Source organism: Leishmania infantum, chromosome 20, assembly GCF_000002875.2.
Source record: "Leishmania infantum JPCM5 genome chromosome 20".
Lineage (NCBI taxonomy): Eukaryota > Euglenozoa > Kinetoplastea > Trypanosomatida > Trypanosomatidae > Leishmania > Leishmania infantum.
This window is the reverse complement of record NC_009404.2, coordinates 578323-606072: the sequence shown is the minus strand read 5'-3', so window position 1 is coordinate 606072 and position 27750 is coordinate 578323. Positions and strand designations below refer to the sequence as shown.

Sequence of the window (27750 nt, the reverse complement as noted above, 5' to 3'; positions counted from 1 at the left end):
TCCCCGTGTGTTACACAGCACAGCGCAGCGCACCACACACATACCTTCCCTTCCGTCTCCCTCCCCACAAATCGCCCCACCTTCTCTCGATCTAGTCGTGTTCTTGAATGAGGCTAAACAAGAGAAAAGACTCATGCGCACCCAAACACGCACAACCACACACACACACACAGGCACAGAGATGAGCGCGAAGCGCTCCACTAAAGTCTTCGGTTCCCACACAGATGTGTCCGCTTGCAGTCCACGAAGCACACAGACACACGCACGCACACCAGCACCCATGAGCCACAAGCTGACACTGGCGAGCACGCCCTTGCGCAGGAGGCGGGGAGTCTCGCAGACAAGAAAACAAAAACAGGAACTGCAGCCGCACGTGCACGCACGCACGCGTGATCAGAAGAGCCGAGCCCACTAACAGAGGGAAACAGAAGACACAACGAGCGCTACACACGCACATCGAGAGGGTGATGGCGGCGCGCGACAAGAATGGAGAGTTGAAAGAGAACAGGAAAGAGCCCAGCGGGCACGCCACCCCCGCATCACACGCACACACACACACAGCAAAAGAAGAAATCACAGACGTACGCCGACGTCCAAGCTCAAGCACATGCAGTAACACACACACACACACATCCTGCTCACAGCTTGCCGGACTTCTGGAGCATGTTCAGCTTTTCACCGATGCCATAGGCGATGGTCTGCGTGTTGGAGCGAATGCGAATCACGCCACTCACCAAACCCTTCCCGTCGCTCTCCACGCTCACGTTCGCCAAGGCGTCCTCGCCAAAGGCGGTCTGGGCATACAGATTGCACGAGACGTACGCGCACTTCTCGTTCTCTTCCGACGTCGGTAGAAGCTCTAGCTCCGGGTCCTGCTCCTCCTGCTGCTCCACCTCGTACGGCTCCAGCAGCTGCATGTTCAACTCCTGCACAATGAAGCGCACTAAGCTGGCCAGGTCGCGCTTCGTCGTCGACACGGCGATCTTGTTCTCCCAGTCGAAGATTCCCCACTTCTCTCGGAACTCCGCGGAGAAGCACGGGCCCGGATGAATGTAGTTCATGATGTCCACATGGATGTCGTTCAGGATGAAGCTGCAGTGCTGATTGTTCGGCGCGTCGTACAGCACGGTGCCGTAGATGACGCCGCTCTCGGTGGCGCTCACTTTCAGCGAGGTGCGCACGGCAATGGTCTCGTGGGGGTTGAGGGTGTACGTCTGCGGCCGCTCGCACAGCTTCATGCCGCCGAGCGAGACGAGCTCGATGGTCAGGTTCGTCAGCTGCTTCGAAGTGCAGTTCACCAGCAGCCAGTCGACGGAGACGTCGAACTGATGAACCGTGATGCTGGCCTCGCAGTAGACGGGGTCGTTGAAGCCGGAGAGCGGCATCGTGTCCTCCAGCTTCTTCAGGAACAGCTGCGCCTTGCGCTCGCTGCCCTCCCCCTTCGCCGCGGCACCCGGGCCCTCGGCGGTGGCCTCGAGTTCGAAGACGGCATCCTTGCCCTCACTCAGCTGCGAGAACACGACAGGTGTGTCGATGGCGTTCAGCTGCACGGCAGCGGCAGCAGAAGCGGTGGCAGCGCCGCCGCCGTCGGTCTTGCCAGACTCCCTTGCCGAACGCCGCTCTGCACGCCCTAGCGCCTCCAAGGAGGCGCGCAGCACATCAACCATGAAGGGAGCCTGCGGGTTGGAGAGTAGCTCAATGTTCAGGAGGATGTGCTCGTTGGTGTCGGCACTGATAGGGTGCAATGAGTCCGCCTCCGTGCCGTAGCGCAGTACCTCGCGCAGGATGGCGAGGGCGTCGGACTGCGCCGTGTTGCGTGTCGCCGCATCCACGCTCCCCTTGACCTCCCCGGTGAACAGCTGCACGACAAGCTTGGTGAGGGTGCTGGCGAGGGCGGCGGCGAGGAAGTAGTCTCCCCTGAGCAGCGCCAAGCGCAGCCCGCTGCTGCTCACATCGTTGTTGTCGCCCTCACCATGACCGTTCGTCGCGGTCGCCGCGGCTGCTGGGGTGGCCGTGGTGTAGGTGGTCACGTACGTGCCGTCCTCGAGGACGGTCGTCACGGCACGCATGTTGGACTGGGAAGAGGCATTGTTGGTGGTCGCGGTGGTGTTGAGGCTGGCTGCGTCGCCGGAGAGAGGCTTGGGGGCCTCGAACGGCAGTGGCTCGACCGCGTTCTTGAGCATGCGCAGTGTCTGCAGCACCTCGTCCGCGGACGACGCGTACGCGCCGAACATCCAGAGTGCTGTGCGCATGACGGGACTTGACGTCATCATGGGAAAGATGTCCGACAGCTTCTTCATCGTGTCGCGGCGCAGCTCCGGCTGGGAGAGCAGCACCTCCTTGATGAGAGTGATGACCTCCCTGCTAGTGCTGGTCGTGTCGCACAGGTAGTCCAGCAGCACCGGCAGCATCGACGGCGCCGACGGCGGGTGGCGCAGCAGCGCTGTGTTTATGGCCTTGATGATGAGCAGTCGATACGCCATGGCAGCGTTGGCGTCTTCTACTTCAAAGTCCACGCTGTTGGTGCGCAGCAGCTCCTTCCTCATTGCCTGCATGAACGTCTCGGCGTTGCGACGCGTGACCAGCTCGACCGCCAGCTCGATTACGCGCTCGCGAATGGCCATGGAGCCGTCCTGTAGCACGCTGAGGATGTCGAGCAGCGAGTCCTGCAGCACGTAGAGGTACGACCCGCGCATCTGGTTCAGCTGCTCGACCACAATCAGCCGCACGCTGTTGTCGGAGTGCACCTTGATGATGTCGACGTAGGTCAGCGTCGCCTGACGGATCGCCGTGGGAGACGAGGAGAGGCTCAGCAGGGTCGTCGCACACTGGTAGCGCACCGCGGCACTTTTACTCTGCAGAACAGAGAAGAGGACCGGGACGTAGCGCGCCTTCTCGTACGGGTTAGCGCGGATCATCTGACGGCAGAACTCCACCACGGACATCAGAAATGGCCCATCGACGGCCGACAGTGTGTGCGAGTCGCGGAAGTCACTGAGGTAGCTCGCCGCCCGCTCAGGCGCGAAGGCAGCAAGGAAATCGAGGCCGTTGCGGCACGTCGACACATCCGTCTCGGTGCGGATTGCCGACTCCACCAGCTCCGGCGCATCGGGGAGCAGCTTTGGGAACTTCTTGAAGATGTAGTGCACTGCCAGCACCGCATTGCGCCGCACATAGGCGACCTTGTGCGACAGGTTCTGCACCACTGCCGACACGAGCGGCTCGATCAGCTCCACCTCATTCACCTTGCAGAGGAAGCGCAGCGTCAGGCCCCGCACGTACTCGTTCGGGTGGAGCAAGTCGCTGCGCAAGAAGCTGCAGATGAGAATGATGACAGAGAGGAGTTTGCCGTCTGCGTCGCGCTTGTCAACCACCTCCCAAAAGTACAGGACGAGCTTCTTGATGAGATGGTCATCGATGGGGGTGATGTAGCGGATGACGGACATGATCAGGTAGTTCTGCGGCTCGCCGTTCACGTGGAGGCGGATGATGGCCATGAGGGCATTCGCGCGGGCGGTGGTGTCGCCCTTCTCCAGGGCGTTCTTGATTTCCTTCGACGACATGGCGCTGGCTGCCTTGCCCACGCCGACGAGCAGCGTGCTGCTCTCCTCCTGGCTCGACACTGCTGTCTCCGCCATGTTGCTTGATGCTTGTATGTATGTGTGTGTGTGTGTTTGTATGCTCACGCGCAGCTGTCAGGGGTCGTGAAGGCCGGAGAGATGGAGAGCTAGGATAGCGATAGCACTGCCAGTGCGTGAGTGCAACCTTCTGTGCGCAGCCAGCGCCCCCTCCTCACAAGCGGTGGTTTGCCTGGTCTCCCCGTTTTTCCCTCCCTTTCTTTATTGGCGGCGATTTTTGTTGTCGTTGAAAAGACGCCGCGCGCACCTAAGTGAATACTGCCTGCCCTCTGTCGGGTAAAATCCGAGAGAGTGGGAGAGAGGAACGGAAGAAAGAGGAAGGCACGTATTGAGCTATGCCGGACTCCATCCTCATTTTCGAACCCGCTGGGGGCGCCATCATAGAACGAGTTGAGCGCTGACAGGGAGGCGGGAGAAGCGCACTCTTGTATTCCACTCTCACCGAATGGCCGCGCCTTGTGTGTGTATGTGTGTGTTTTGGATGCATTCTGCGAAGGTGCGGAGCCCACCCGTCCTCTCGTCCTTCATGTCCCTCACCCCTGGTGGCGGGCATGAAGGGGGGGGGGGGCTGGTCACGGGGTGGGACTGACTTGAACGCGCAGACAAGGTAGGAAAACCAGTCGACAACCTCCCCGGCATAAGAAGGAGGGAAGGAGAGCTAGCACGCCCGGCACACGTGCACACACACGCATATATGTATACAGCCGTGTCCTGCGGCCGGAAGCAGCCCGAAGAAAGCATAGCGGAGACCACCACCACACCCCGTACACGAGGGCAACACACTTTTCGCCGTGAGAAGGCGAGGGAGCGAGAGGAGATCGTTGACAGTATAAAAGCGTCGTGGCTGCGGTGTGGAGAGAACACCCGCCGCCGGACTTCCCCCATCCCGCTCTCCTCCCTGTAAAGGGAGGAGAGAGATGCACGACCTCCTCCCTCCCCTCCCACCTCGCCCGCCAACGTAAACACATGGAAAAGAAATCCAGTATTACCCTCGTGCAAGGCAACTCTCTGAAAAACCACCCTGGCGAGACCGACACTTTCGCTCTCCCAGTAAAGGAGGGAGGAAAGGAGAGGAGAGGAGAGAGGGGGGCGGATCTCACACTTGCCAGCGGCGGGAAAGGAGGATAAGAAAAGCGATATTCGCCATCATTTGCCATTCTTAGGTACGCCTCCACGCGGCAGTTTATACGTGCAGGAGCCCGATAAGACACGTTCTCTCTCGCGTGGGTGTTCTAGTGCGTGGGTATCCGTGTTGTGGTGTTGATGCCAGAGGCCTGCTGAGCGGCGCACAGGAAGCGGGATAAGCAGGGGTTGTTGCTCAGCGCGAGCAGATGCCTCCGCACGCACATGCATGCATGTGTGTGTGTGTGTGTGTGTGTGTGGTGTAAAAAGGAAGTAAGAAAGTCAGAGCACGGTCGTGTGCATACGGGCACACACACACAAGCCGCGGATGCGCAGAGAGACCAGCCCGCACACACCAGGTGAAGGCACGTCTCTACGTGATGCCCTTCTCAATCGTGCACCTTCATTTGTCAGTGCCATGAGCGGACTTTCAGCTCACCGATCACGCGAGCACACCCTCATGGCACGACGATGTCAGCAGCCGTTCTTCTTCCCTCTTTTGTCGCATGTTCCCTGTTCTGGGGATGGCGATGTACAGCACAGGGGGAAAAGCCACGCAAGCGCACGTGCACACAAACCTACACAGACATGCACATACACAGCTGTACGTCAACTTTACTCCGTTGCACAGACCAGCGAGCGAGAAAAAAGAGAGGCAGAAAGACACGCGTCACAAGACAGTAGACCGAGAAAGAATGGAGAAGGGAGGGGGTGCGGGAGAAGCGGTGAATGCGCCAGCGGGCAGCGTGCCGCAGAGAATATGCAGTGAAACAAGAGAAAAGCACACGAAAACAAACGAATAAAAGTGGCGCCGACGCAGACGCATATCTGTGTGAGGAGTTACAAAGGCCTCACAGTGCACGAGCGGCCCTTGTTCGACGTGCGGAAGCGCACGAACAGAGATAGCCGCCCTTTCACGCTTCTTTTTTCCGCGGCGCTACCCCGACCCGTCGGCTGTTCCGCCTTGCTTACCTCATCGGGGTGGTCTTTGCTGCTGCTGCTGCTGCAACGGCACACCCCACGCAGCGGCGACGGAGACTTCTCTCGAAGCACGCAAGAAGCCAAGCGGCTATTTTTTATGCGCCACGGGCATTCCCACCGAAGCGTCGATGTAGAGGGGAGCCGTTGACGGTGTCCATCGCGAGCGCAATGACGGCTGTTTCGGCGCCACAACCTGCGAGAGCCCCGCACCGTAGAGCAGAGGACGCAATGGAGAACATCGCATGCGTGCCTCCTCGCTTCCAAGACGCGCCGCAACGTGCACGACGTGCTGGCCTTCGATAACGCCACGGCAGCGTCCTTTGCGCGGGTGCGCCACGCGCAACCAAAAGCCTAACGCGGGCAGCGACGGGGCACACCTGTGCGCGCAGTCTCGGTGTCGGCGGTACACGGTCGCGGCGCTACTGTGGTGACGGTATTCGAGCTCGGCACCGCTCGGTCCTGTGCAGTGAGGGCACGCGCGCACAGCTTTTTCATCCACATCTCCCACTCCCCCTTTACCAGGAAGGTGTCGCCAGGTCGGAGGTGCCACCGGACTGCCTGCCCCTCAGCGGCATGCGGAACGGCGTACATGGCAACCATCACATCCGGGCGACACGCACGCATTTGGAGGATGCGGGACGAGACGCTCGGCAGCGCCGACTCTGGAGCCTCTCCGATGCCCTGCAGCTGCAGTAGAACGCTTGCCATGGTTGGGCGACGGCGTGGGTTCACGGCAAGCATCGATCCGGCCACAGTCACCAGGGCGCGGGGCACCGCTCGAGAACTCGTGGCCACGGTGATCGCAGGTGGGGCACACCCAAGCAAGCCGAGGAGGCATTTGCGGGAAGCCACGACGCCGTCACGTCCTGGTCAAAGACCGGGAAGACGCCAGTGGCCAATCGGAACAAGGTCACCCCGAGGCTCCACACGTCGCACGCCGCAGGCACGTCGCAGTCGCAGAGGTGCGAAAACGTCTCCGGTGCCATGTAGTGCGGTGTCCCCACGCAACGCTTCAACTCCTGCCCGACCTCCTCCACGCCGCACGCGAGCCCAAAGTCAAGTATGCGCACGAGCGGTGCCCGCGCGTCACGGCGGCCACCATCACCGCCAGCACCAGCACCACCAGCAGTGTCGAAAACATTCACCACGAAGTTGTCTGGCTTCACGTCACGGTGCACAACGCCGCGCCGATGCAGATGCGCCACAGCACGCGCGCACTGCGCGCACATCGACAGCAGCACCAGCGGCGGGAACCGAAAGCCGCAGTGCACCGCGTACTGCTCCAGGCTGAAGTCACCGGCGTCCATCGGCAGCGCGATCACGCCCTCCCGGCAGTCGAACCATGGCTCGTACATCGGCACAACGTGCGGCGACACCCCAGCGCGACGGCACAGGGCCACCTCGCGCCCAGCGCACCGCACCTTCTCCAGCACGGCTGAGAGGCGCATTTCTTTGCGCAGCGATATGCGCTTCACCGCGGTCTTGCGCCACACAGCGTCGCCCTCGTGACGGTATGCAAGCGTCACTGTGCCGAACGAGCCAGCGCCGAGCCGCTGCGGTGTCCAGATGTACCCCGGGTCGTCGCCGACCCGCATCGCAATGCAGGCGCACCGCAGCGCCCGCTCGAAAACGGGCGTTGGGGCAGCATGTGTCAGCTGAAGGCACAATCATGTCTGCATTCTCAGCGATCGGGCCACTCATCACTCAAAAATTGAAAAATGCTTTATAAAGGCGACCAAGTAACCTTATACGTGGTGGAAAAGCATTCAAGGCTGTGCAGATGGCGCGGGAGGGGAGAAGGGGAGCAGGTGCGACGGACTGTCAACTTCCTGACATGCACACACAGACAGACGCACAGATAGAGTAAGACGCGCGTGTTCAGTAATGCGGTGCGTCTGAAGGGGGTGGTAGTCATCAAAACGTGTGTAGGAAGAAAGCGGCGCAAGAGCAGGTGGAGAAGAGCGGCGCGAACAGTAAGTTCTGTTATTTTTTTTGGAGGGATGAAGTACGGCGCGGCGCAGCCTCGACGTCCAAACGAGAAGGGGAGCGGTGCACACAGTCCTTCGCGGCGGCTGAAAGCACAGTCGAGAGACCGCACAGCGTAATGCTGAGCTCGACGGTGCGGAGAGGAGAGCCAAGAAAGGGAAAGCGGTTCAACCCGCACATCTCTACACGAAGACGGTGTGCTTGTCCGGCCGCATAAACTAGCGCAGCGCAGAGAAGATTTGGTAAATGGGGCACACTTCAGTGCAGCAGCGACGTCCGAGCACACGTGCGTATGCGCTGGATGAGCTGACGGTTCTCCTTTACAGAACGGTAAAGATATGAGAAGGCACCCATCGGTGGGGCATGAAGCACAGAGAGAGAGAGAGACGCCCATCGAGAAAAGGCACTGCCACCTGCAAAATCTTTTTCGCCGCCTCCTTACATTCTCGGAGGGAGCGTTCCCAGCATATTCTGTGACGCTCAGAAGGAATCGCCCCCGCCCCCTCTCTCCATTACCAAGAGACCATCTCTAGGTAGGGGCACTGCATAGCGTATATAATCATATAAAAGCGATGAGAAAAGAGAGGAGGAGAAAGGCAGCGACGATGACACCGCGAGCTTGCGTTCCTTCTTCAGACACCTGCGCAGACATCCACAGACACAACCCGACACAAGTGAGCATTCATCCCACAGGATGACATGAAACCAAAGTGTCGACAAGCACTATAGAAGGAGGAGGGGGAGGGGGAAGGGAGGGGGAAGGGAGGGGGAAGGGAGGGGGAGGGAGCATGCGCGTTGAACGACACGCACGCAAACACATACATTGCACATTACGGCGCAGAAACACAGACATAGGGGAGAGTCCAACAAAACACTAACTCCAGCACATACACACACGCACACACAGAACAGACTTCTGAGTAGGGAGGAAACAGGTTTAGTGAAGGATGCACGCTTACACATTCGTGTGTTTGCTCTGCTTTGCTTCAAGCGGGAGAGCGCGCGAGAAGATAAAAGAACGTCGCATGCGTAGAGGAAAACGATGCGGGAAGACAACCGACACGACGCAGCACTCCGCTTGAAGAAGGTGAAAGGATAAGAAAAAGGCGGGGCCGTCGGAGGGGAGGGAAGGGAAGAATAGTAGAAGGATAAGGCAGAGGTAGCAAGCAAATAATTAACCAGACAACAACGAATTTATATATTTTTTTCCTCATATATATTTGTACTATATATATATGTGTGTGCATGTGCATGTATACAGATGTGTACATATGTAGGCATCTGTACATAAATATATATGTATATATAGATGTATAGATGTATGCACGCATGTATGAGAAGACGCGAACCACCGTGGATAAACGGTGTCGGAAACAAAAGCGAAAAGAAGAACGATGTGAAAAGGAACGAGAAGAAGACACGAAGAATAAAGAAAAAAAAAACAAGCGGAGGGGCAGCAGCGGCGGCGGCGGTGATGCCACAGGGAGAGAGAAACCACACGCACGCACGCGCACATTTGTTGCTCGCTGGCCCTCTTCCTCACTTACGTGTGCGTTTCCAGACACGGCAGGGTTGTGGCCCAGACCCTGGCGGCCATGACTGGATCTGGTGGCTGAACGCCTCCTGAAAGCCCTGCAGCTGTAGCACCGCAGCATCCGCGGTGGGCCGGTATCGGGGGTCCAGCACAAGCATCGACGCAGCGACTGACAACACCGCTAGCGATTCCGCCGACAATGGCTCATGGAAGAGATTCCTCGAGGGGAGCCACAGCTTTCCGCTGTGTAACGCGGTGAAGGGCGGTTGCTGCCACGTCTTGTCCATCTCGAAGACCGGGAAGACGCCAGTGGCCAATCGGAACAAGGTCACCCCGAGGCTCCACACGTCGCACGCCGCAGGCACGTCGCAGTCGCAGAGGTGCGAAAACGTCTCCGGTGCCATGTAGTGCGGTGTCCCCACGCAACGCTTCAACTCCTGCCCGACCTCCTCCACGCCGCACGCGAGCCCAAAGTCAAGTATGCGCACGAGCGGTGCCCGCGCGTCACGGCGGCCACCATCACCGCCAGCACCAGCACCACCAGCAGTGTCGAAAACATTCACCACGAAGTTGTCTGGCTTCACGTCACGGTGCACAACGCCGCGCCGATGCAGATGCGCCACAGCACGCGCGCACTGCGCGCACATCGACAGCAGCACCAGCGGCGGGAACCGAAAGCCGCAGTGCACCGCGTACTGCTCCAGGCTGAAGTCACCGGCGTCCATCGGCAGCGCGATCACGCCCTCCCGGCAGTCGAACCATGGCTCGTACATCGGCACAACGTGCGGCGACACCCCAGCGCGACGGCACAGGGCCACCTCGCGCCCAGCGCACCGCACCTTCTCCAGCACGGCTGAGAGGCGCATTTCTTTGCGCAGCGATATGCGCTTCACCGCGGTCTTGCGCCACACAGCGTCGCCCTCGTGACGGTATGCAAGCGTCACTGTGCCGAACGAGCCAGCGCCGAGCCGCTGCGGTGTCCAGATGTACCCCGGGTCGTCGCCGACCCGCATCGCAATGCAGGCGCACCGCAGCGCCTCTGCAAAGACAACGTTGCGGCGGTTTATTTCCGCCTCTGACGCGACTTTAGGAGCGTTCTTGACATTGACCTCGTCACGCTCCGCCGAATCGCTTTTCCTGTGCTGCGAGGCGGTCGACATGTCTTAGTTTGTGTCGCGTGTGCTCATCTAGTGAGGAGCAGTGACCGCTGCCCACTGTCCTGTCAAGGTGTGGCAGATTGATGGCGATCCTCTTCTCGCCGATGAGTCTCTGCGTGATGTGCAGTCACTTTTGCGTGCACTTGTCGCTCTCCAAGTGGTTGTCAGCCTCCCCACCCCTCTCGTGAGGCACTAACGCCGCAACGAGCCGGGCAGGGAGAGAGAAAGAGGGGAGAATGGGGGGTGGGCAGCAACCACACTCTCCTGATGTGTTTCGTTTCTGCGCAGACGCGTCAAGGCCGTCCGCCGGAGCCAACAAAGAAGAAGTGATGCGTTAAAAGAGAGCACGCGCAACAGCAAAGACAGAGAGGAAGGAGAGAAAGTCACGTCGCGCCGTCTTGGTCACAGGCGGCGTTTGTGCTCTCTTCGTGCGTCTGTTTTTTTTTTTTCGGGCCCCCCTCTCTCCGGCCCCGCTTCGTGTGGTGCGTAGAACGTGAAATAAGAGAAACTAAAGAGAGAAGAAATTCTGCCGGCCGGAAAGCGGCGATGCAGGAGAAGGGGGGGTGAAGGGGGGCGCGCGAACCGTGCGCAACTCTTCCACCGCAAAGGAGAGAGGGGGTGGTGAGAAGGAAACAAAAAGGGAAAAAGAAAGGAGCGGCGGGGCAGGGCGTAGATGGGTTCCGTGTATCCGAGACTACAAGTAACGACGGTGAGGTATGATAGAGAGGTACAAGAGGGAGGGAAGGATGGGGGAGGGGGGCAGTCGCTCTGCGTGTGTACCTTGTCTCTTTTTCTGTGCCTTTTTCACTTCCTCCTTTGCGCACACGTCGTCTCCTGGGCCGACGCACAGGCAAGTGCGTCGACCTCAGCGCCGGCTCTTCACCCGCTGCAACGATGAGCGGGGGAGAGAACAACAAAAAGGGAGAGAGGGCGCACGTGTGGGGAGGGAGGAGGTCTTGGAGACGTGCGTGGTTCCCTGGAGCACACAAAAGAGGGGGGGTCTAAGTATGAATGGATTGCTTGCCAAGTAGATATGTGTGGCGTGTACCTGTGTAAGTGGGGAGGGGGAGGGGGAGGGGCAGGCAAAGGGATGCAGAGAAGCGAGGAAATCCGCTCTTTGCTTCTAAGGAAGCACGCGAAGGCACCGAAATTGGTGTGTGTGTTTGTGCGCGTGTGGGGGTAGGGGGTACAAAGGACGGTAAAGTGGGGGGAGAGGGGGTGCGACAAGAGAAGTGTTGCCTACGGGCTCTGAGGATAGGGGGGAGGGCAAAGCCGGTAGGTGCTGATGTTGTGAGGTTGAAGGCGGCTTCGATCTGGCACGGCATGCCAGAGCGGCCAAGCGATGAAAACAAAAGAGAAGCTCACAAGCCGTCCGAAAGTTGCAGACGCGGAAGCGTGGTGGAAGGGACGTGCACGGTGGTGTGTATTACAGCGATGGTGGTAGTGGGTGGGGCAGGTGTGAGGTCAAGGGGAGGGGGCAGAGCGCTGAGGGGTGACTTGTCGCGGTGCTTTTTCGAATGCGAATCAAAACCTTGGCGGAAACGACGACGGAGACGGGGGAAGGAGGGAGTGTGCCGAGCGGAGGACAAGAGGGCGGCGTAGGATGGAGGGAACGCGAGAAGAGAGTCGGACACACACCGATGTGCACGTCTTTTTGAGGCGGTATTCGTGGGTTCCGCTCCCGTCGGAGTGATTGCGACGTCACAGAGAGGATATGAAGAAAAAAAAGGTGTCGGAGATAGGCAGGTGGCGCAGGGAGAGGAGTGCCGGAGGAATGGATGGGGAGGATGGCAGCGAGGGGAGAGACAGAGAGAGGGGGGGAGAACGACGGGGTCGAGGGAGGAACGAGTACGGAGCTGGGCCCTGGCAACCGCACACACACGCACGCAGATAATGGGTTCAGCTTTGCTTGCGCGGGGAGCCTGGCTCCCTCCCTCCTCTTATCTCTGCCCTGGCCTTGTCTCTCCCTCTGTTGGCGGGTGCAGTGAGGCGGGCACACGCTCAACGTAGCGTCCTAGCTTGGAGTTCGTTCCGCTCTTTGTGCGTGTGTGTATGTTGACCTCCTTGTCGCCATGTCAACTCTGCAGGATTGCTCTCTCGTCACGGAGAATTGGGGGAAAGGGGAACACGGGGGGGGAGGGGTCCGGCGCCAGTTCACACACACACAAAGAACGAAACCATGCCGGAGAACGAGAGTCGGTGATGGGCCGTCGATTACTCGTATATGTGCGTACGCGTGGGGGCGTTGCTGTTGGACAGGAAACGGGCGAGGAAGCTGCCAAGGAAGCTCACACAAGTAGACGGCGAGAGAGCACGCGCACAATGGATGGAGGGGGAACAACGATGAGAAGCGGAGACACAATACGCCTACGATAGCAAAGGAAAAAGATCGGGACTGCATCATGTCGGCCCCTCCTCCTGCCGGGTGTGTACGTCTTAGCGGTCTCACCAGCTTTCCGAACCTCCCTCCGCCTTTCGCAGCCTTCAACCTCCGACCGACCTCACGCCGTCCCTTCACATGTACATGGATTTGAGCCAGTCGCGGTACCGGTACCCACCCTCGCCGCGCCGCCACGCCTGGAAGCACGTGTCCGGGTTCGCCATGACGGCCGTTACCCCGCCACGGGTGACCTCGATTCCGCTTGTGCCGTTCACCACAATTAGGCGGGGCAGTGCAACGAAAGGGCGCAGCATCAGCCCAGCATCGCGCGACACCCACGACGCCCCGTCGCGGTGCGTGCAGTGAAAGAAGCCAAAGGAGCGCGTAATGTCCATCATCTCCTTCGCGGCGAGCGACACGGCGACGACGACGAAGTCAGGGCTGTGCCGCTTGTGAAAACGATGCAGATATCGCATGAAGGTGAGGGAGCGCTCCGACTCTGTGAAGAAGAGTAGCCCAACCAGGCGGCCCTTGAGCACGTCGCGCTGGCACAGCGCTCCGCTTGGGCTGTGTAGCCTGTCGATGTTCTTCAGGTAGTCGTTCATCACGTCGTCGTGCTGGAACGGTACGACGCGCTGGTCCATCAGCTTGAGCTCCTCGCGCTGCTCCGCGAGTTTTGTGGCGCCGTCACCACCGAACCCTCGGCTGTCGGGGTCGCGCGGCTTCAGCGTGGCGTCCAGCATGAGCCGCATCAACCGCGTGAGAGTCAGCTGCTGTCGATCTACCATGGAGAAGTCGCCTGTGCCGAAGGCGTGCTGCAACGTGGCGCGCTCGAGCGTGTCGGGGATGGCGCCACCTGCCGGACCGCCGAGCCAGTTCGTATTTGTGGTGCCGCCCTTGGAGTCGCCGCTGGCACTGCTCCTCCCACCCGACTCTTCGATAGGCCGCGAGGCCGTCTCTACGCGCTTTGCATTCTGCGGCAGGCTACTCTCCCCATTGCCACGCAATCCCGACAGCGACGGCTGCATGTATGGCGGCGGGCGATTGCGCGACGGGTCAGCCTTCCAGCTGTACAGAGAAGGGTCCGGAGCATCGTCGCCCCAGCCCCCGCTCAGCGCGCCCGGGCCGTAGGGAGCATGCTGCGTAGCGTTGTCGGCGCCGTCGTAGAAGACCGAGGAGGCTCCGATGGGGGGTGTACCCAGCTGCGCTGCCCGGATGCCGCTGCCGCTTTGCCGAAAAGCCGGCGACCCACTGGGGGCGGTGGGGCTGCTGCCAACCATGCCAGGCCCGTGGCCGACATTGCGCATGCGATGTTGGGAGTAGAGCAGAACCGGCTCTGACCAGCTACCCGGTCCTTTGCGCGAAGTGCGTAACCAGAGAAAGGTGGCACGCATGGCTTCCCCATTTCTCCCTTTTTTTGTTTCGTTCGCAGCGGTCTCAAGGCGGCACCTGTTGGTCGTTCAGCGCTTTGGCCCGCGATGCGTGGGTGTGGATGCTGCTGGCAGTCACCCTTGTCCACCGCACATGCTTGTATGGGTTAGGGGTGCGTAAGGTGGGCAACGAGATGGCGAAGCAGAGAACGCCAAAGGAAACAGCTATCAAACACAGAGATGGCGAGAGGGCGTGGGTGAGAGAGGGGTGTGTGCAGAGACGTGAGCGTAGGGCGGACGGAGCGCGGGTAGCCCCATGCTACAGTGGGTGTGTGTGGGCAGGGATGGAATCAGCGTAGAAGCGAGGGGCAGGTGGGTGAGAGGGAGGAGGATGTTCATCGCGGCAAATACATGCACACGCACACGCATGTGCGCACCCACTGGAGGAGAAGAACGCTGGCAAACGGGATCTAGATCACAGCCGGAGGAAAGCATACTGAGCCGTAACCAGGTACGCCTCCGCCCGGCATAAATGCCTTGAGCTCCGCGACGGCGTCACCCCTTTCCTCCTCTCCCTCAGCCTCGCCCACCTTCTCCCTCCTCCAGGACGCAATTGTGCGCGTGTGGTCGTCCCTCCTCCGCGCATCTCTGTCGAGACACAGAGCAGCACGTCCACCGCCCACACCCACACACAAGCGGTGATGCAGACATGCAACGCAGAGCCACACCACCGTGGTTCGGTTTGCTTCGTGTATCGTTGTTGTTGTTTTGTACGTGCGTGTTTGCGTCATTGGTTTCTTTTCGCTTCCCTACCCCCCCCCTGCTTGACGATCTCAGGCTACTAGGCAGAGGACTCACTGATTCGATCTCCCTTCCGCTGTCCTGCACTCTTGCCCCTCTTTCGTGCTCATTTTTTCACGCTCTCACACGCATGCGTACATACGTATACAAAGAGGGATAAAAATAAGTGAATCCAGAAAGGACGGAAAAAGAGTAAGGGGGGCAGGATGATGCATCAGCCTGAGTGCGTGTTTCACGTGCGAGAAATATCGTGAGATGAAGCGTTTGCGTGTATGTATGCATATATATATATATGTGGGCGTGGGTGCGGGTACGTCGGTCATTGATGCGCTTTTCGTTCCTCCCCCTCCCCACAGGTGGTGTCTCCGTCTTGACAGCTTCATTTGCAGTTGACTTCACTTCGCGTGAAAATGAACGCTTGTCTGATCTTTCCTCCTTTGCCTGTTTCCCGCTGTGTGTTGGCATTGTTCGCGCTCCTTCATCGACGCTTGGCTGGTTTCCCATCCGCGCGTGGCGTGGCGCTACGTGTGTCTCTCGCGCGCGTGCGATCAAGGCGTAGCTGGCCTTCAGGGTTGAAGGCAGTAAAACACACGCAGGAGAGGGGGAGGGGGAGGAGAAGCTTGCGGTGGCCTTTCGCGTAGGGCCGCGCCTCTGGGCCACCACCAGCACCCCTTCTCCCCTTCTGCGTACCACTGTACCTCGGTTCTCTCGGCCTCGTCACGCTCGAAAGCTTGCTCGCTCGCCCCCTCTCCATATATACATATATATGTCTCTCTCTGCGTATATGTCAGAAGGAGAATGTTGGCAGTGAGAGAGGGAGAGAGCAAAGACATGAGAGGGACGTGCAGATGACAGCGATGGAAGGGACCAGAGAGAGGGAGGGGGAGGCCTGAGGGCTTCCGAGCAACAAAGACGTGAGCCGACAGCGCAAGAATGGCGCGCACACGCCACACACACACACACAAGCACACATACGCAGACAAAGATGTGGAATAAGAGAGAGGAGAAAAAGCGAGGCCGCGGCGCTAGTGGAAGGAGGCAAGGCAAGGACGGGCATGAACGCGGAAAGAAAAAGATGGAGAGGAGATAGAGTGGGGTCCCATAAGCGCAAGGAGAATGCGAAAAATAATAACAAGACGAGGGAAAAGGAGGAGGGAGGGAAAATACGTCGAAAAGAGGCAAACACAAAAAGGCCATGTCAGAGGCAGGCGAATACCCTCCCCTCCCATCCACCGGGTCACCTTACACACAAAGGCACACGCACGGAAAGAGAACATCAATGACGAACAAAAAAAAGAGGAACAAGAAACAAAAAAAAAGAGGACGAGTCCCATACAGTCAAATACGCAAGAGCATTTCACGCATGTAGCACACGAGAAGGCGGGGGAGAAGGGAAGAAGAGATGGAGGAGAGACATCTTGTACATCACTCTACTAGTAGTGTAGGTAGGTGGAAACGGTAGAGGGCCGTCGAAAAAAGAAAAAAACATATATATATATATACCTGCACATACGTACATAGATATATGTAAAACTAAACGAAAAAGACCTTTGAAGAACGAAAAGAGGCACAACGGAAGCAAACCACACAAAAAAAACGTGCACGCGCACACGCATGAAGGTACCCGCGCGGAGACAGAGACACAGGCATGCGTGGAGAAACTTCGAAGAAGGAGAAAGGAAGAAGATGCGCATATAGAGAGAGGGAATCAGACGTACATGGATCAGTAAGAAAGCCAGTACACACACGAAGTTCACACATACACAGATGATGCAGAAACGCAGAGGGAGGGGGAAAGGGCACACACACACACAGGAAAAAAAACGACGCAAGAGCAAGAAGAGCAGCAAAGGCACAGCGGCCCGTGTGTGTATATAATCCTGCTGGCGCGCGTGCGACACACGGTTTGCCACGTGATAGCTATTCCCAGCAGGCGCCTGCACACACGTCGATGCGTTCGGGTACGTCGCTGTTCCTCGCTCTCTTCCGTCCGTCCTGCGGCACCTCTCCCTCCCTTCACTTCCTCCCGTCGCCGCAGCCGCTCAGTCGCCGCTGCTTCGTACATGCTCTTTTTCGTCTTTTACCTGCTGCGTGCCTCTTTCGCAGCTACCGTGTTGATCGCCGTCTTGGCCCTCTCGCTCCCTCTCTCCTTCGTCTTTGCGCATGCCGGCCTCACTTGCATGCATGTGCGTGTGTGCGAAGACGTGCGCTGCAGCTAAAGGTCTGAAGGTAAAAGGGAAAGGAAAGAGGAGGGTGGGAGATGGGGGTCGTTCCGGTGTACACCTATGCACAGGCCTCTGCGATCTTCCCCATCACTAGCGCTGCCATCGCACTTACTCGCCTCTTTACCTAGCGCTAGAGAGAGCGCGCGAAGATGAAGTGAACGCATGCACACAAACACACATGCGCAAGCCTGTGCGTCTCCACCCCCGGCCCGCCGGAGTGGGAAGGCGCGCGCGCACACGCAAACAAGGGCAGCTGTGATCACACGGTAAAAGCGCAGGAATGGTCAGAGACGGCTGTGAGGGGCATGTATGGAAGTGTGTGCGTGGCTGTGAGTGAATGAGTGAGTGCCTGTGTGTCTGCCTAGAGAGGGATGTAGGGGGGGTAGGGGGAGGAGAGGAAGGTCTACAAAGAAATACAAAACAAAGCAAACGAACCAAAGACAAGAAAGCGGAGTCCTTGAGCACTCCCTCATCCCCCCCCGCGGCATACCCGCGAAAAAAAGTGAAGAGGAAGACCAAACAAAAAAAGGAGGTGGGGGGGGGGGGCAAAACATCAAACAGAAAACGAAAATACATTCAGAAACAAAAAAAAGGAGAGAACGTCTTCTGCCTTTTTGTTCTTCGTTTGGAGAGGGAGGCGGGGCGGACGCACCCACATGAGAAGAGCAAAAAATATATATGTATGTATGTATATATATATATACGTATATAGACGGCAAGAATAAGAAGACACGACAGACACCACCAACACCACTCAAACGAGCGGAGGACGACGTGGTGCGGTGGCAGGGAAACAAGGAGAGAGACACTCCAACGGTTCGAAATGGGGAGTGAAAGGAGTAGAGAGGGAGACAAACACCACCTCAACCAGACATCATCACCCCAAGCATAGACAAAGACACCTACACCGTTCATAACGTCTCCGGTCTTTGCACACATAAGGGAATCCGTGTGTGTTTGCGCGTGCGTGCATGGGTGAGGAAAGACAGGAAGGTGGGAAAGGAGGGGTGAAGAAAGGAGGGCTGAGAGTACGTGGGCAGTCGGACAGTGATGTCGAGAGAGAGATCGTGGAGATGGGGGAGCGAGAGGCTTCAAAGAGAGAGATACAAAGAGAAACAGCGCCAAAACCTCGGCCCGTCCCTCACGCCAGTATCTCGCTCCCGTCCTCACCCACACTCCACGCACAGCTTTCTCTCGGCACCCGCTTCCAAGTGTGCCTCTGCTCGGCCACTGGTGTTGCACCCCACTTCCATGGACCCGCTCTCCTCTGCATCCCCTTCCCTCTCCCGCATCTAAAGAAACACTCTCGTCTGCTTTCTGCGCTTTTTTTCTTTGTCGACCTTCATTTGGTTTTTCGCTCTACTTTTCCTTCTCCGCCTGACGCTGGCGGTACTCCTCCGACAGCGGCAAGGCGTCCATCTTCGACTTGAAGCCGTTCACGCGGCCCTCAATGAACATCTCCGTCTCGCACGGGTACACCACCACGGAGGCTACCCACTCGCCGTTCTCCTGCTGCTCCAGCTTCGTCTTGCCAAGAGCCTTGATGTCACAGTCCTCGTTGAAGGTGACCAGCACGTGCATTTCGTACTGCGTCGTGTCGTTGTAGTACGCCCACTGCTTCTTCTTCTTGTTCACGATGCGGAAAAGCAGCCCATTGTCCTTCTCGAAGCCCTTCGTCACCTCCTCACCCGTGAAGGTGGGCTTGCCGTTCACGTACGTGACGCTGCTGTTCTCAGAAGAAGCACCGCAGCCCATTTTCAAGAAACACACACGTGTGCGCTGAGGGAAGGGAAGGGAAGGGAAGGGGGAGTCGTGAATAAAGGGTATATAAGCCTAAGGGAAAGTTCGCGAGAAGGTAGCGCAAGAAGAAAACAAGCACACGATGATGGGTGTATGGCAATGGGAGACACAAGCACACGGACACGGACAGGCACACAAAGACAGCGAAGACGAAAAAGAGGGCGACTGATGGCAAAGGGAGCGAAAAAATGGCAGGCTGTGGGGATGGTGCCGCAACAAAGGGCAGAGAACGGGGGGGTTGGGAGGGAGGCAGGAGGGAGGCAGTAGAAGTGATGCTTCGCATACCCAGCGCAGCAGGTGTTTTATGGTATTATTAATGCATATACATGGGCATGTGCATCAAGTGGTGGTGAAAGGGCACAGTGAAGCGGGTACGTTGTGGGAGGACGATGCAGGCAGAAAAGGGGAGGAGAGCGAAAGAGGTGGGCGAGAGATGCAGGGTGTAGAAAAGGAGTTGGAGAGAGGGACTGAGAGCGCCTGCGCAACTAGATTGCCTCGGCAGCGACCGCTCTGCAAGCTGCAGAGCGGGGAAACGACTACGGAGACATGGAGAGGCTTGCCGCGCACGTCAGTGGATGTCTGGTGGGGGTGCTGCTGAGAGGTGAGACGGTGGTTCTCATACCACGACCCGCTGGCCGCATTGCTCAGCCCCACGCAGGCATACACCCGCGTGCTCATGAATGCTCTTGCCGCACTCCATTCTGCTTGAAGTCACCGGCGGCGCACCTAAAAGCTGCCATGGGGATGATGGGAGGAGGTGGAGGAAATCAGAAGTGCGGATGGATGGAGGACCCAGTGACGCTGGTAGGCAACGCCGTCGTACGAGTAATCGTAAAGAAGCAGGAGAAAGCTGCGGCACATCGGTGCGTCTACTTCCCTCTCTCCGTGCATGCCATGCATCCTCCGCGTAGCGGCAGCGAGTAGTAACACATGCACACATCCAACGTGAAGCCGCGAATAGGAAGGGAGGAGGAGAGACGGACAGACAGAGATAGGTACGCATTCGGGTCAGCCTTTCAAGCACACGCGCAAGGGCGGGGCAAGACAAAAAAAAAGGGCTGCAAAGAAGACATGGGGAATCCGGGGAGATGAAAATGAACAAGTCGGTGCACACAAGATAGGCACAAACAACAGCGAAGAAAAAAGGGGCCACGCGTGCGTATAAGCGCGTCCCCTTCGCCACTCTTCCCCCTCCCTCTCCCTCCCCCCACCCTACATGCGCACACACCTCACAGCAGTAACGCTATATGCGGACATGCACGTTTGCTTCACGAGAACGCTAGGCGCATAGACACACACACACCTACACATCTACTCACATGTTAGCGCAGCTGGAGACTCGAAGTGTGTGTGTGTGTGTGTGTGTGCGCGCGCGCGTGTTTGGGTGTGTCGGCGCGCCGGTGCGTATGCGTAAATGTGCGCGCTCTGACCCAACGCACATGCGCAGACCGACAGGCACGATAGGGAGAAGGCAGGAGGAGGGGAGGGAGGGAGGAGAGGCAGAAGGCAAACGACTCGCACAAGAGGACGGGCTTGCCACCTAAACGCAAAAGCGAAAAGGCAGACATCAAGCTTTTTTTTGACAGAAAAGGCGAGTATATTACATATGCATATGCACACATGTGGTCTAGCGGGAATATCGGGGGTAGAGATGGGGTGGTGTTGTGGGAGGCGACAAGATAAGGTGCCGCGGCACCCAGATAGTTTCACCATCATCTGGCTCACTAGAGAGCAGAAACAGTAGCATAAGCGTCCGTTTCGCATCTCCATAAGTGACGCCCCGATACAACTCACTGGTATTTGTGTCTTGCGGACGTCTTTGTCTCTCTGTGGTTGCGCGCGGCACTGCCGAACTTCATGCGTGCGGTTACTCGAGCGCGCGTCTTCCAATGGCGAAGAAAAGAGTGTGCGCATCGACCGACCGTCAAGCAGACAGACGCACACGGTCAGTTCGCTACCGCTTCCCCTGCGGCCAGACGGCTGCCGCTGCCGTCGCTCATGGCGGGATAGGCGTCCATATTCGATTTGAAGCCTTCGATTTTTCCCTCTACAAACATCTCCGTCTTACCGGGCATCACGACGACGGTGGCAACCCACTCGCCCCTCGCCCCTTTCACTACCTTTGTGTGTCCGAGGGCGGTGAGCTCGCAACCGGCGGCGAAGGTGACATTGATGCGCATGTTGTACTGCGTCGTGTCATTGTAGAAAGCCCACGTCTGATGCCCTTTCTTCCTCTTGACGATGCGGAAGAGAAGACCGTTGTCTCTCTCGAAGCCCTTCACCACCTCATCCCCCTTGAAGGTGGGCCTGCCATTCTTGTATATGATCTTTCTATTGGTGGAGTTGGAGCCGCCCATCCTTCCTGTGTGTGTGTGTGTGTGTGTGTGTGTTGACTTGACACTGGTCGTGAGCGCTTCGGTGAAGCCCGAAAATGTGCAACACGCCTCGCTCTCGCCCGTCTTGGTTGCTGTCGCGGTTGTCGAAGATGCTCCAATACCCGTTCACAAGAACAAGGAACGCAGCGACGAGGATGGCAATACCGATGTCGGCGTTGAATCCTCCTCTGCTGTTGTGCACCGCACAAAGGGAAAGCGGGAGAGAGTGAGCGAGGGAGGGATGGCAATACGGCCGGTGATGGGTGCATCTGATGGCAGAGAACGATAGAGACTAGGGAGGGGGTCGTATGTGCCCGCCCTTGTCCCTGTGGAGTTCCTTCTCGTTGCGGCTGCCGTTGCTGCTCTCCTCCATGCGGACTGCCAAAGCGCACGCACACGCGTGTGTTGCCCGGCAGCGGAGCGGGTGGGGAGAAGGGCGAGATCCCCTCACGGGCATGATTTTCGTTTTGCGCCCTCCCCTCCTCGCTCCCCCGTGGTCAAGAGCTCAGGGTCTCCCTTCCATGCGAAATGCGGCAGAGAGACGGAGGGGGGGGGGAAGAGTGACGATGGCGCTCGAGCCATTGAGTGGTGGTGTTCGCAGTCGGTCGTGCGTGCATGAGTGTTTGTGTGCGTCCCCGTCTCCTTGCACGCGCCTCGCCGTCGAGCCTACCTGTCCCCCACAGCAGCGCTCTTCTGGTTGCCGCTAGTGTTGAGTGCCTCGGGTGAGACGAGGACGGTCACCGCCGAGGTGCAGTTGCTGCACACACTGGCCGTCATGTTGAGGAAGGGCTGAACGGAGCGGTAGAACCACTGGAGCATCGACGCGGGCAACCTCGAGCTCCCGTTGGCCTCGTAGCCCGCTGCACTGCTCTCGAGCGAGATGCGCAGCTGCGTCTCACCTTTTACGGAAGCTTGGCAGCGGTGTGGAGATCGACGGCAGCGACGGCGTTGTGCCTGACACGTGCGCCGGAGTTACGCGCCATCGCCAGATATCCGCGGAATACAAGTCGGCGCTGTAGGAGGCGATGAAGGCCTCTGCGCCGTGAAAGCCCACCAGGAAGCCGCACTTGAGCCGAGCCTTCTTCCCAGCTGGGGTGGTGTAGGCCGTGGTGGCGATGCCGGTGCCGCCCGACGTCGCATCGCCATCCTTTGCAGCCGCAACGGTGAGGCGCCGGACGTGCGGAAACCCCGACTTTACAGGTTTGTATGCTGAACGCCGTGTCCGAAGACGCGCTCCAGAGTGAACCCTCCGCCCCTGAGCGAGAGGTGATGGCACTTGAGCGTGTCGCACGCCCGCTGAGAATGAGGAAAATAGAAGCCAAACAAAGAGCGGTGAAGAATGCACGGCAAGACGGGGCGTGAGTGGTGGTAGATGATGACGGACACAACAAGGTGAGAGGTCGGACAGCTTCACGGGGAAGCCCGAGAGGGGTTCCGTGGAGAGGGGGGTCGAGCCGCCGGAGGGGCAGAAGGAGTGGGGAAGGTACGGGCGGGCAGGAGAACGCAGTGAGAGAGGGCCGCACCAGAGAAACAAAAAAAACACAAGAATACAGAACGGGCGCAGAGAGGCGGCACAGGGAAAACGAAAGCACCACGCGCACGTGGGCGCGTCGCTGTTCGTGGCGTTCGTGAATCGATCACGGCAGCAGCATCGTGACAGCAGCTAAAAAAAGGCAAAACGTAGGATCGATGAGGTGGCACTTAGCACAAATGGAGGAGGAGGAGGGAGCACACAATACTGGTGTACTGGTGTAGCTCCGTTGTGTGCCGCAAAAAAAAAGAGGGCGGGCAGGGGCAAGCACCTACCTTCACCCAGTGTACACCTGGCGCTGCATGTATGTGCGTATGCTCTTTGCCTTTTGGGGGCGAGGAGAAGATTACGTCCTTGATGGAGAGCACGACACAAGACACGAAGACAGGGGGTGAAGACAAAGACAGGGGTAGCAGTGGCGGGCAACATTGCCTGAACAAGGCGAAGAGCTGCGTGAGCGTTGAGAGGCGAATGGAAGAAACTCGACAACACTGGCAAGCATAATCGCGCACACAAGACAGTGAGCGAGGACAATGGAAGAGGAGGCAATCGCGGTGACTTCCACCCAAAAGCTGACAGATGCTGCAGAGCCTCCCCGCCGTCTCATATCTCCATCCGTGTGGGTGGGCTGCTCACCTCTTCACCTAGTACTGCTTTGGTGTGGGCCGGGTATTTCTCTTGTCCACCGTTGCTTAGCCAGTGGGGCGGTAAGCGGCTTTACGGGTGTTGTGCCCGTGTGTGCACCGGTGTGTTGGGATGAGGAGTGGGGGTGGGGGGTGGAAGGAGAGAGGGAGAGGAAGGCGGGAGGCGCTTAGTGCACACGCCTCTCCAAGCACCGACAGCCGTTAAAGATGCGCTCACACGGTCTGCGCGCGTGTGCGTGTGTCGTTTTCGAGGGGGAGGCACACGCAGACGAAAGTGCACACACACACACAGACGCTCATGACGCGCAGCTCAGACGCTACGGAAGTACACACACACACGCGCAGGCCGTGCGAGCACCACTTACAAACCAAAAAAAGAAGCGAGAGCGAGGAAAACGGGGAGGCTATACAACAAGAGGAAGAGAACGCGAGAGCGGGGGACACGCGTCACAGCGTGTACACACGAACAGAGGAGGGGGGTGCAAGCCATGCCCCTCCCCTCCTCACTCCACCTTCGCTTTCTTCGCTGCCGCCTCTTCACCGTTGCTCGCGCCAGTCGTGGCAGCACCAGCGTCGCGCAGGGCGGAGACAGGGTTATGGTGAACAAACAGCTCCACCATCCGCAGCAGCATCTTGCGGTCGGCCATCTCGTCTTCCCACTCCTCAATGGCATCCGCCACAGCGTCGTCGTCCTCCTCGTCCATCTCTTCATCCTCCTCCGGGTGGGGTGGCATCTCGCTGAACACCTCCAGCACACTGGGGCCCTGCGTCGAGGACGATGCGGAGGCGGCCAAGCCGCCGCTGCTTGGATGCGGGCGCTTTTTGCCTGGGGCACCGTCATCCTCCTCGTCCTCGTCCTCGTCTAGCTGCGGGCCATGCCCGTCCTTCCACGTCACACCCGAAAAGCCCCAACTCTCCTCCGCCGGCGGCATCTCGTCCTCCTCGCCAGCCTCGTAATTCATTATCTCACTCGCCTGGGCCCAGAGCTCCGTCTCCTCGAAAAACGGATTCGGCTTGAAGCGCAGTGTAATGCGGTGGCCCTTATCCGTGTACAACACCTCAATGTCCTCCAGGTACGTCTTGAGCAGTTCCTCATCGTACGGGCCGAGGAAGTGGGGCGTCGTCGTCGACTCGCGGTCCTTCATCTGCAGCAGGGCGATGAGGGCGAGCGCCCAGAAGTTTGCCGGCATCTCCTTCTTTGCTATCAGCTCCGCAACGACAGCGCGGCGCGCCGCGAAGATGGCGTTCTTCTCCTTGCTGTACTTCACATCACACGCCTCCACCTTGGCGTGCATCTCCTGCTGGAGGCTATCCAGCTTTGACTGGATCTCCTTCGCCTTTTCCATGCTTACAGGCCTGCTGTCGTCGGTGGGCGTGTGGGTGTGTGTGTGCGGCGCGCGGAAAAGAGAGCTCACAGATGCCACGAGGTTGTTTTGCAAGGTGGTGTGAAGGAGCGTGCAGGGCAATGATGATGGCGCGGACCAGTTGTGGGAGAACGAGGACGAATGCGTGGGCGCGCGCGTGTGTGCGTCTTCTTGTCGTAGTCGCTGTACCCGAAGTTTGGTAAAAAGACGCGTGTACATGTGTTTGTGTGTGTGCGGGGAGCGCAGTGGTGTTGAGGCGGAGAAGGAGGTGGTGGCACACGAGCAGTGAAGATTCGCCCGAGTCGAATCCGCGAGAAAAAGACAGAGAGGGAGAAACAGGAACACGCAGGAGAGACAGTAAAGATGCGCATGGGTGTGGCCAAGTGTTGGAGAGTCACGAGCCACAACACGTGTACCCTTTTGGAACCTGTACGTTGGCGCAGATGCCTGTGGGCGATGCAGCGAGGAATCCACAGTGGGCACCTCCCCCTCTCCATGTTTCCTCCTTTCCTCTCTCGCATCGGATGGCTTTCACTTGGGCGACCGGAAAGAGATGGCAAAACGCTCGACAAGGCGCCTTCCCACCTCTCCGCTCTTCGCGCGCTCTGGGCTGGGAAAAAGAAACAGGAGCAGAGCTGCTCACGTGCGCGCTCGTCTCCACGATCACCGCCACCCCCAGCCTCACGGTCAGCACAAGACGGAGTGGGTTCTCTTCTTCTGTTTAGCGAGTACGCGTATGCGTGTATCTCTGCTTATTTACGGTTCATATGATCGAGGATGAAGTCCATTGGTGGTGGTGTGGTGTGGCCGTGCTGGGGAAAGTGGGATGGAAGGAATGAGAAGAGGGTTGCACAGTCCAGGACAGGGCACTGCCAGACACGCACTCGCCCCTTTTCCTTGTCTATTTTCCTACTTTGGGTACCCATGTCAGATGCACAGACGCATGCGCACACGCATCAGCGCTCGCTGCAGTTCACTTCTCTCCACACTTGTTCACCCTCTCGTGCGCATCGGCCCCGCCCCACTGTTGCATTCTTCCTTCCGCTTCGGTTCCTCCAATGGCCACCTAGCCCGCCCAGGCGCGCGTGAGCACTGGAGAGAGAGCCGCTGAGGGAGGGGATACAAAGACGGAGGAAGGAGAACACGAGGAAGAAAAAAAAACGTGGGAGGGGAGGGGCGAAGACATGAGAGTCGCAAAAAGACGCAGGTGACGTATATGTGTGTGTGCGTGTTGCGCGTACTACAAACCATCGACACCGATTAGCGCGCGCCCTTTTCCCTCTCTTCGCCGACACGCGCCCTCATCCCGTCATGGAAGGGGTCGGGGGAGGGGTGGGGGTGGGGACGGGCAAAAGAAAAAAAAAAACAAGGGAGGAACAGGAAACATTGTAAAACAAAAGACGATCCACAACAACGCAAACGCATACATACGCACGCACGCACGCACACACACACACACTCAAGAACACTTACATGTGCGTGTGTGTGTGTGTGCGCGTGCGTGCGTGCGCGCGCAGTCGACTGAAGAGAGGGCGATCAGTTACGAGAGGGCATGGCCAAACGAAAAGAACGAAGGAAAGGCGGAAAAAAAAAAAGAAGGGGGAACACTGGAGAGAGCAAAGGTGACGGGGTGGGGAAGAAACATACACTTAGGGGAAGAGGGAGGGAGACAGCAAGAGCTGAACAAACATGTATCAACGCGCACAGCAAGACACACACACGCACACACACATGCATGCATACGTGTGTGCGTGTGTGTGTGTCTCTTTTTTTCCCCTTTAATCCTTTACTTTGCTGCGTTCGCGCTGTTTGTTTGTTGTCCCATTCCTCTTTCGTTTTTTTTTCTTTTTCTCGTCTATGATCGACGTGGCAGTCGGGGGAGGGCACAACAACAAAAAAAAAAACGGACGCGGAGCATGCCAAACAAACTCGCAAAGCGAGAAAACGGAGGGAGGGGAGACGGGAGGGCCACGGCGTAATGAGAGACGCACACGCACACAAACACCGATTCAGAGACACCGCTACACACAAGCACATGCATACAAAGGTTTGCACGGGTGCACACTTCACAAGAAAAAAAAAATATACAAAGAATCGGCGATGCAGGCTGCAGCACCAACGGAGAGGAAGGGGGTGCCTGATGAGACAGAAAAGAAGCGTGGGTGTGAGCGCGTTTGCACACACCCTTCCCTCAGCTCCCCCCTCGCTCAGTGGACGGGCTCTTTCTTTTGTGTACGTGTGTGTGTGTGTGTGTGTGTGTTCTCTGATTGTTTTCGAATTGGAAGCAAGATGAAATAGAAGTGGAAAAAGGAGGGTGACACAACAATGAAAGATGTCGCCGTCTCGTCATCACACCATCATAATGGCCGCAGCATCACCTGCGCGTGCGTAGGGTGTGTGAAGGGGAGGGGAGTGGTGGCGTTAGGAGGAGGGGGGAGCGGGGCGACAGGGCTACCTCTATGCAATATCTGTGTGTCTGTGAGGTGCTGCGTGGTGTTGTTGGTGTATGAGAAGGGAAGAGGAGTGGCAGAGGCTTTCCTTCGCTTTCCTCCTTTGGACAGTGAAGGGGTAGGGGTGTCACAAGTGAAACCAAAAAAAAATGAAGAGTTCATAAGACAGAGGCAAGGAAGAGGGGAAAAGGTGGGAGGGGAGGGGGGCCAAACCAACGAACAACCAAGAGGTGTGAGGCGGCGTGTAGACGCACAGCGCGCCCATACACATGCGTTATATGCAGCAGGGGGCAACAGAGGATCACAAGAAAACCAAAACAGGGAATCGATACAAAAAAAAAGACTCGAAGGCACATCTCTCTTCCTTCTTCTTGCAAGGCCGTTAGAAAGAA

General features: G+C 58.2%; 6 protein-coding genes and 1 pseudogene across 7 annotated transcripts; all 7 read right to left on the bottom strand.

Moving 5' to 3' along the window:
• Positions 1-638: 638 nt before the first annotated feature.
• On the bottom strand, positions 639-3638 carry LINJ_20_1390 (putative coatomer beta subunit; the record flags this gene model as incomplete). Its single annotated transcript, XM_001465231.1, has 1 exon — positions 639-3638. One exon carries the CDS (start codon positions 3636-3638, stop codon positions 639-641), a length of 3000 nt encoding a protein of 999 aa, XP_001465268.1.
• A 2858-nt stretch (positions 3639-6496) lies between these two features.
• LINJ_20_1380 lies at positions 6497-7420 on the bottom strand (annotated as a pseudogene). The gene has a single exon. A coding segment is annotated over exon 1 (924 nt).
• A 1846-nt stretch (positions 7421-9266) lies between these two features.
• LINJ_20_1370 (kinase-like protein) lies at positions 9267-10421 on the bottom strand (the record flags this gene model as incomplete). Its single annotated transcript, XM_001465230.1, has 1 exon — positions 9267-10421. One exon carries the CDS (start codon positions 10419-10421, stop codon positions 9267-9269), a length of 1155 nt encoding a protein of 384 aa, XP_001465267.1.
• Positions 10422-12932: 2511 nt separating this feature from the next.
• LINJ_20_1360 (conserved hypothetical protein) lies at positions 12933-14192 on the bottom strand (the record flags this gene model as incomplete). The annotated part of the gene is made up of 1 exon (XM_001465229.1): positions 12933-14192. One exon carries the CDS (start codon positions 14190-14192, stop codon positions 12933-12935), a length of 1260 nt encoding a protein of 419 aa, XP_001465266.1.
• Positions 14193-18553: 4361 nt separating this feature from the next.
• Positions 18554-18949, bottom strand: SMP-1 (putative small myristoylated protein-1; the record flags this gene model as incomplete). Its single annotated transcript, XM_001465228.1, has 1 exon — positions 18554-18949. One exon carries the CDS (start codon positions 18947-18949, stop codon positions 18554-18556), a length of 396 nt encoding a protein of 131 aa, XP_001465265.1.
• Positions 18950-20940: 1991 nt separating this feature from the next.
• Positions 20941-21351, bottom strand: SMP-2 (calpain-like cysteine peptidase, Clan CA, family C2; the record flags this gene model as incomplete). The annotated part of the gene is made up of 1 exon (XM_001465227.1): positions 20941-21351. One exon carries the CDS (start codon positions 21349-21351, stop codon positions 20941-20943), a length of 411 nt encoding a protein of 136 aa, XP_001465264.1.
• A 2696-nt stretch (positions 21352-24047) lies between these two features.
• On the bottom strand, positions 24048-24890 carry LINJ_20_1330 (conserved hypothetical protein; the record flags this gene model as incomplete). The annotated part of the gene is made up of 1 exon (XM_001465226.1): positions 24048-24890. The coding sequence occupies one exon, from the start codon at positions 24888-24890 to the stop codon at positions 24048-24050; it is 843 nt and encodes a 280-aa protein (XP_001465263.1).
• Positions 24891-27750: the final 2860 nt, after the last annotated feature.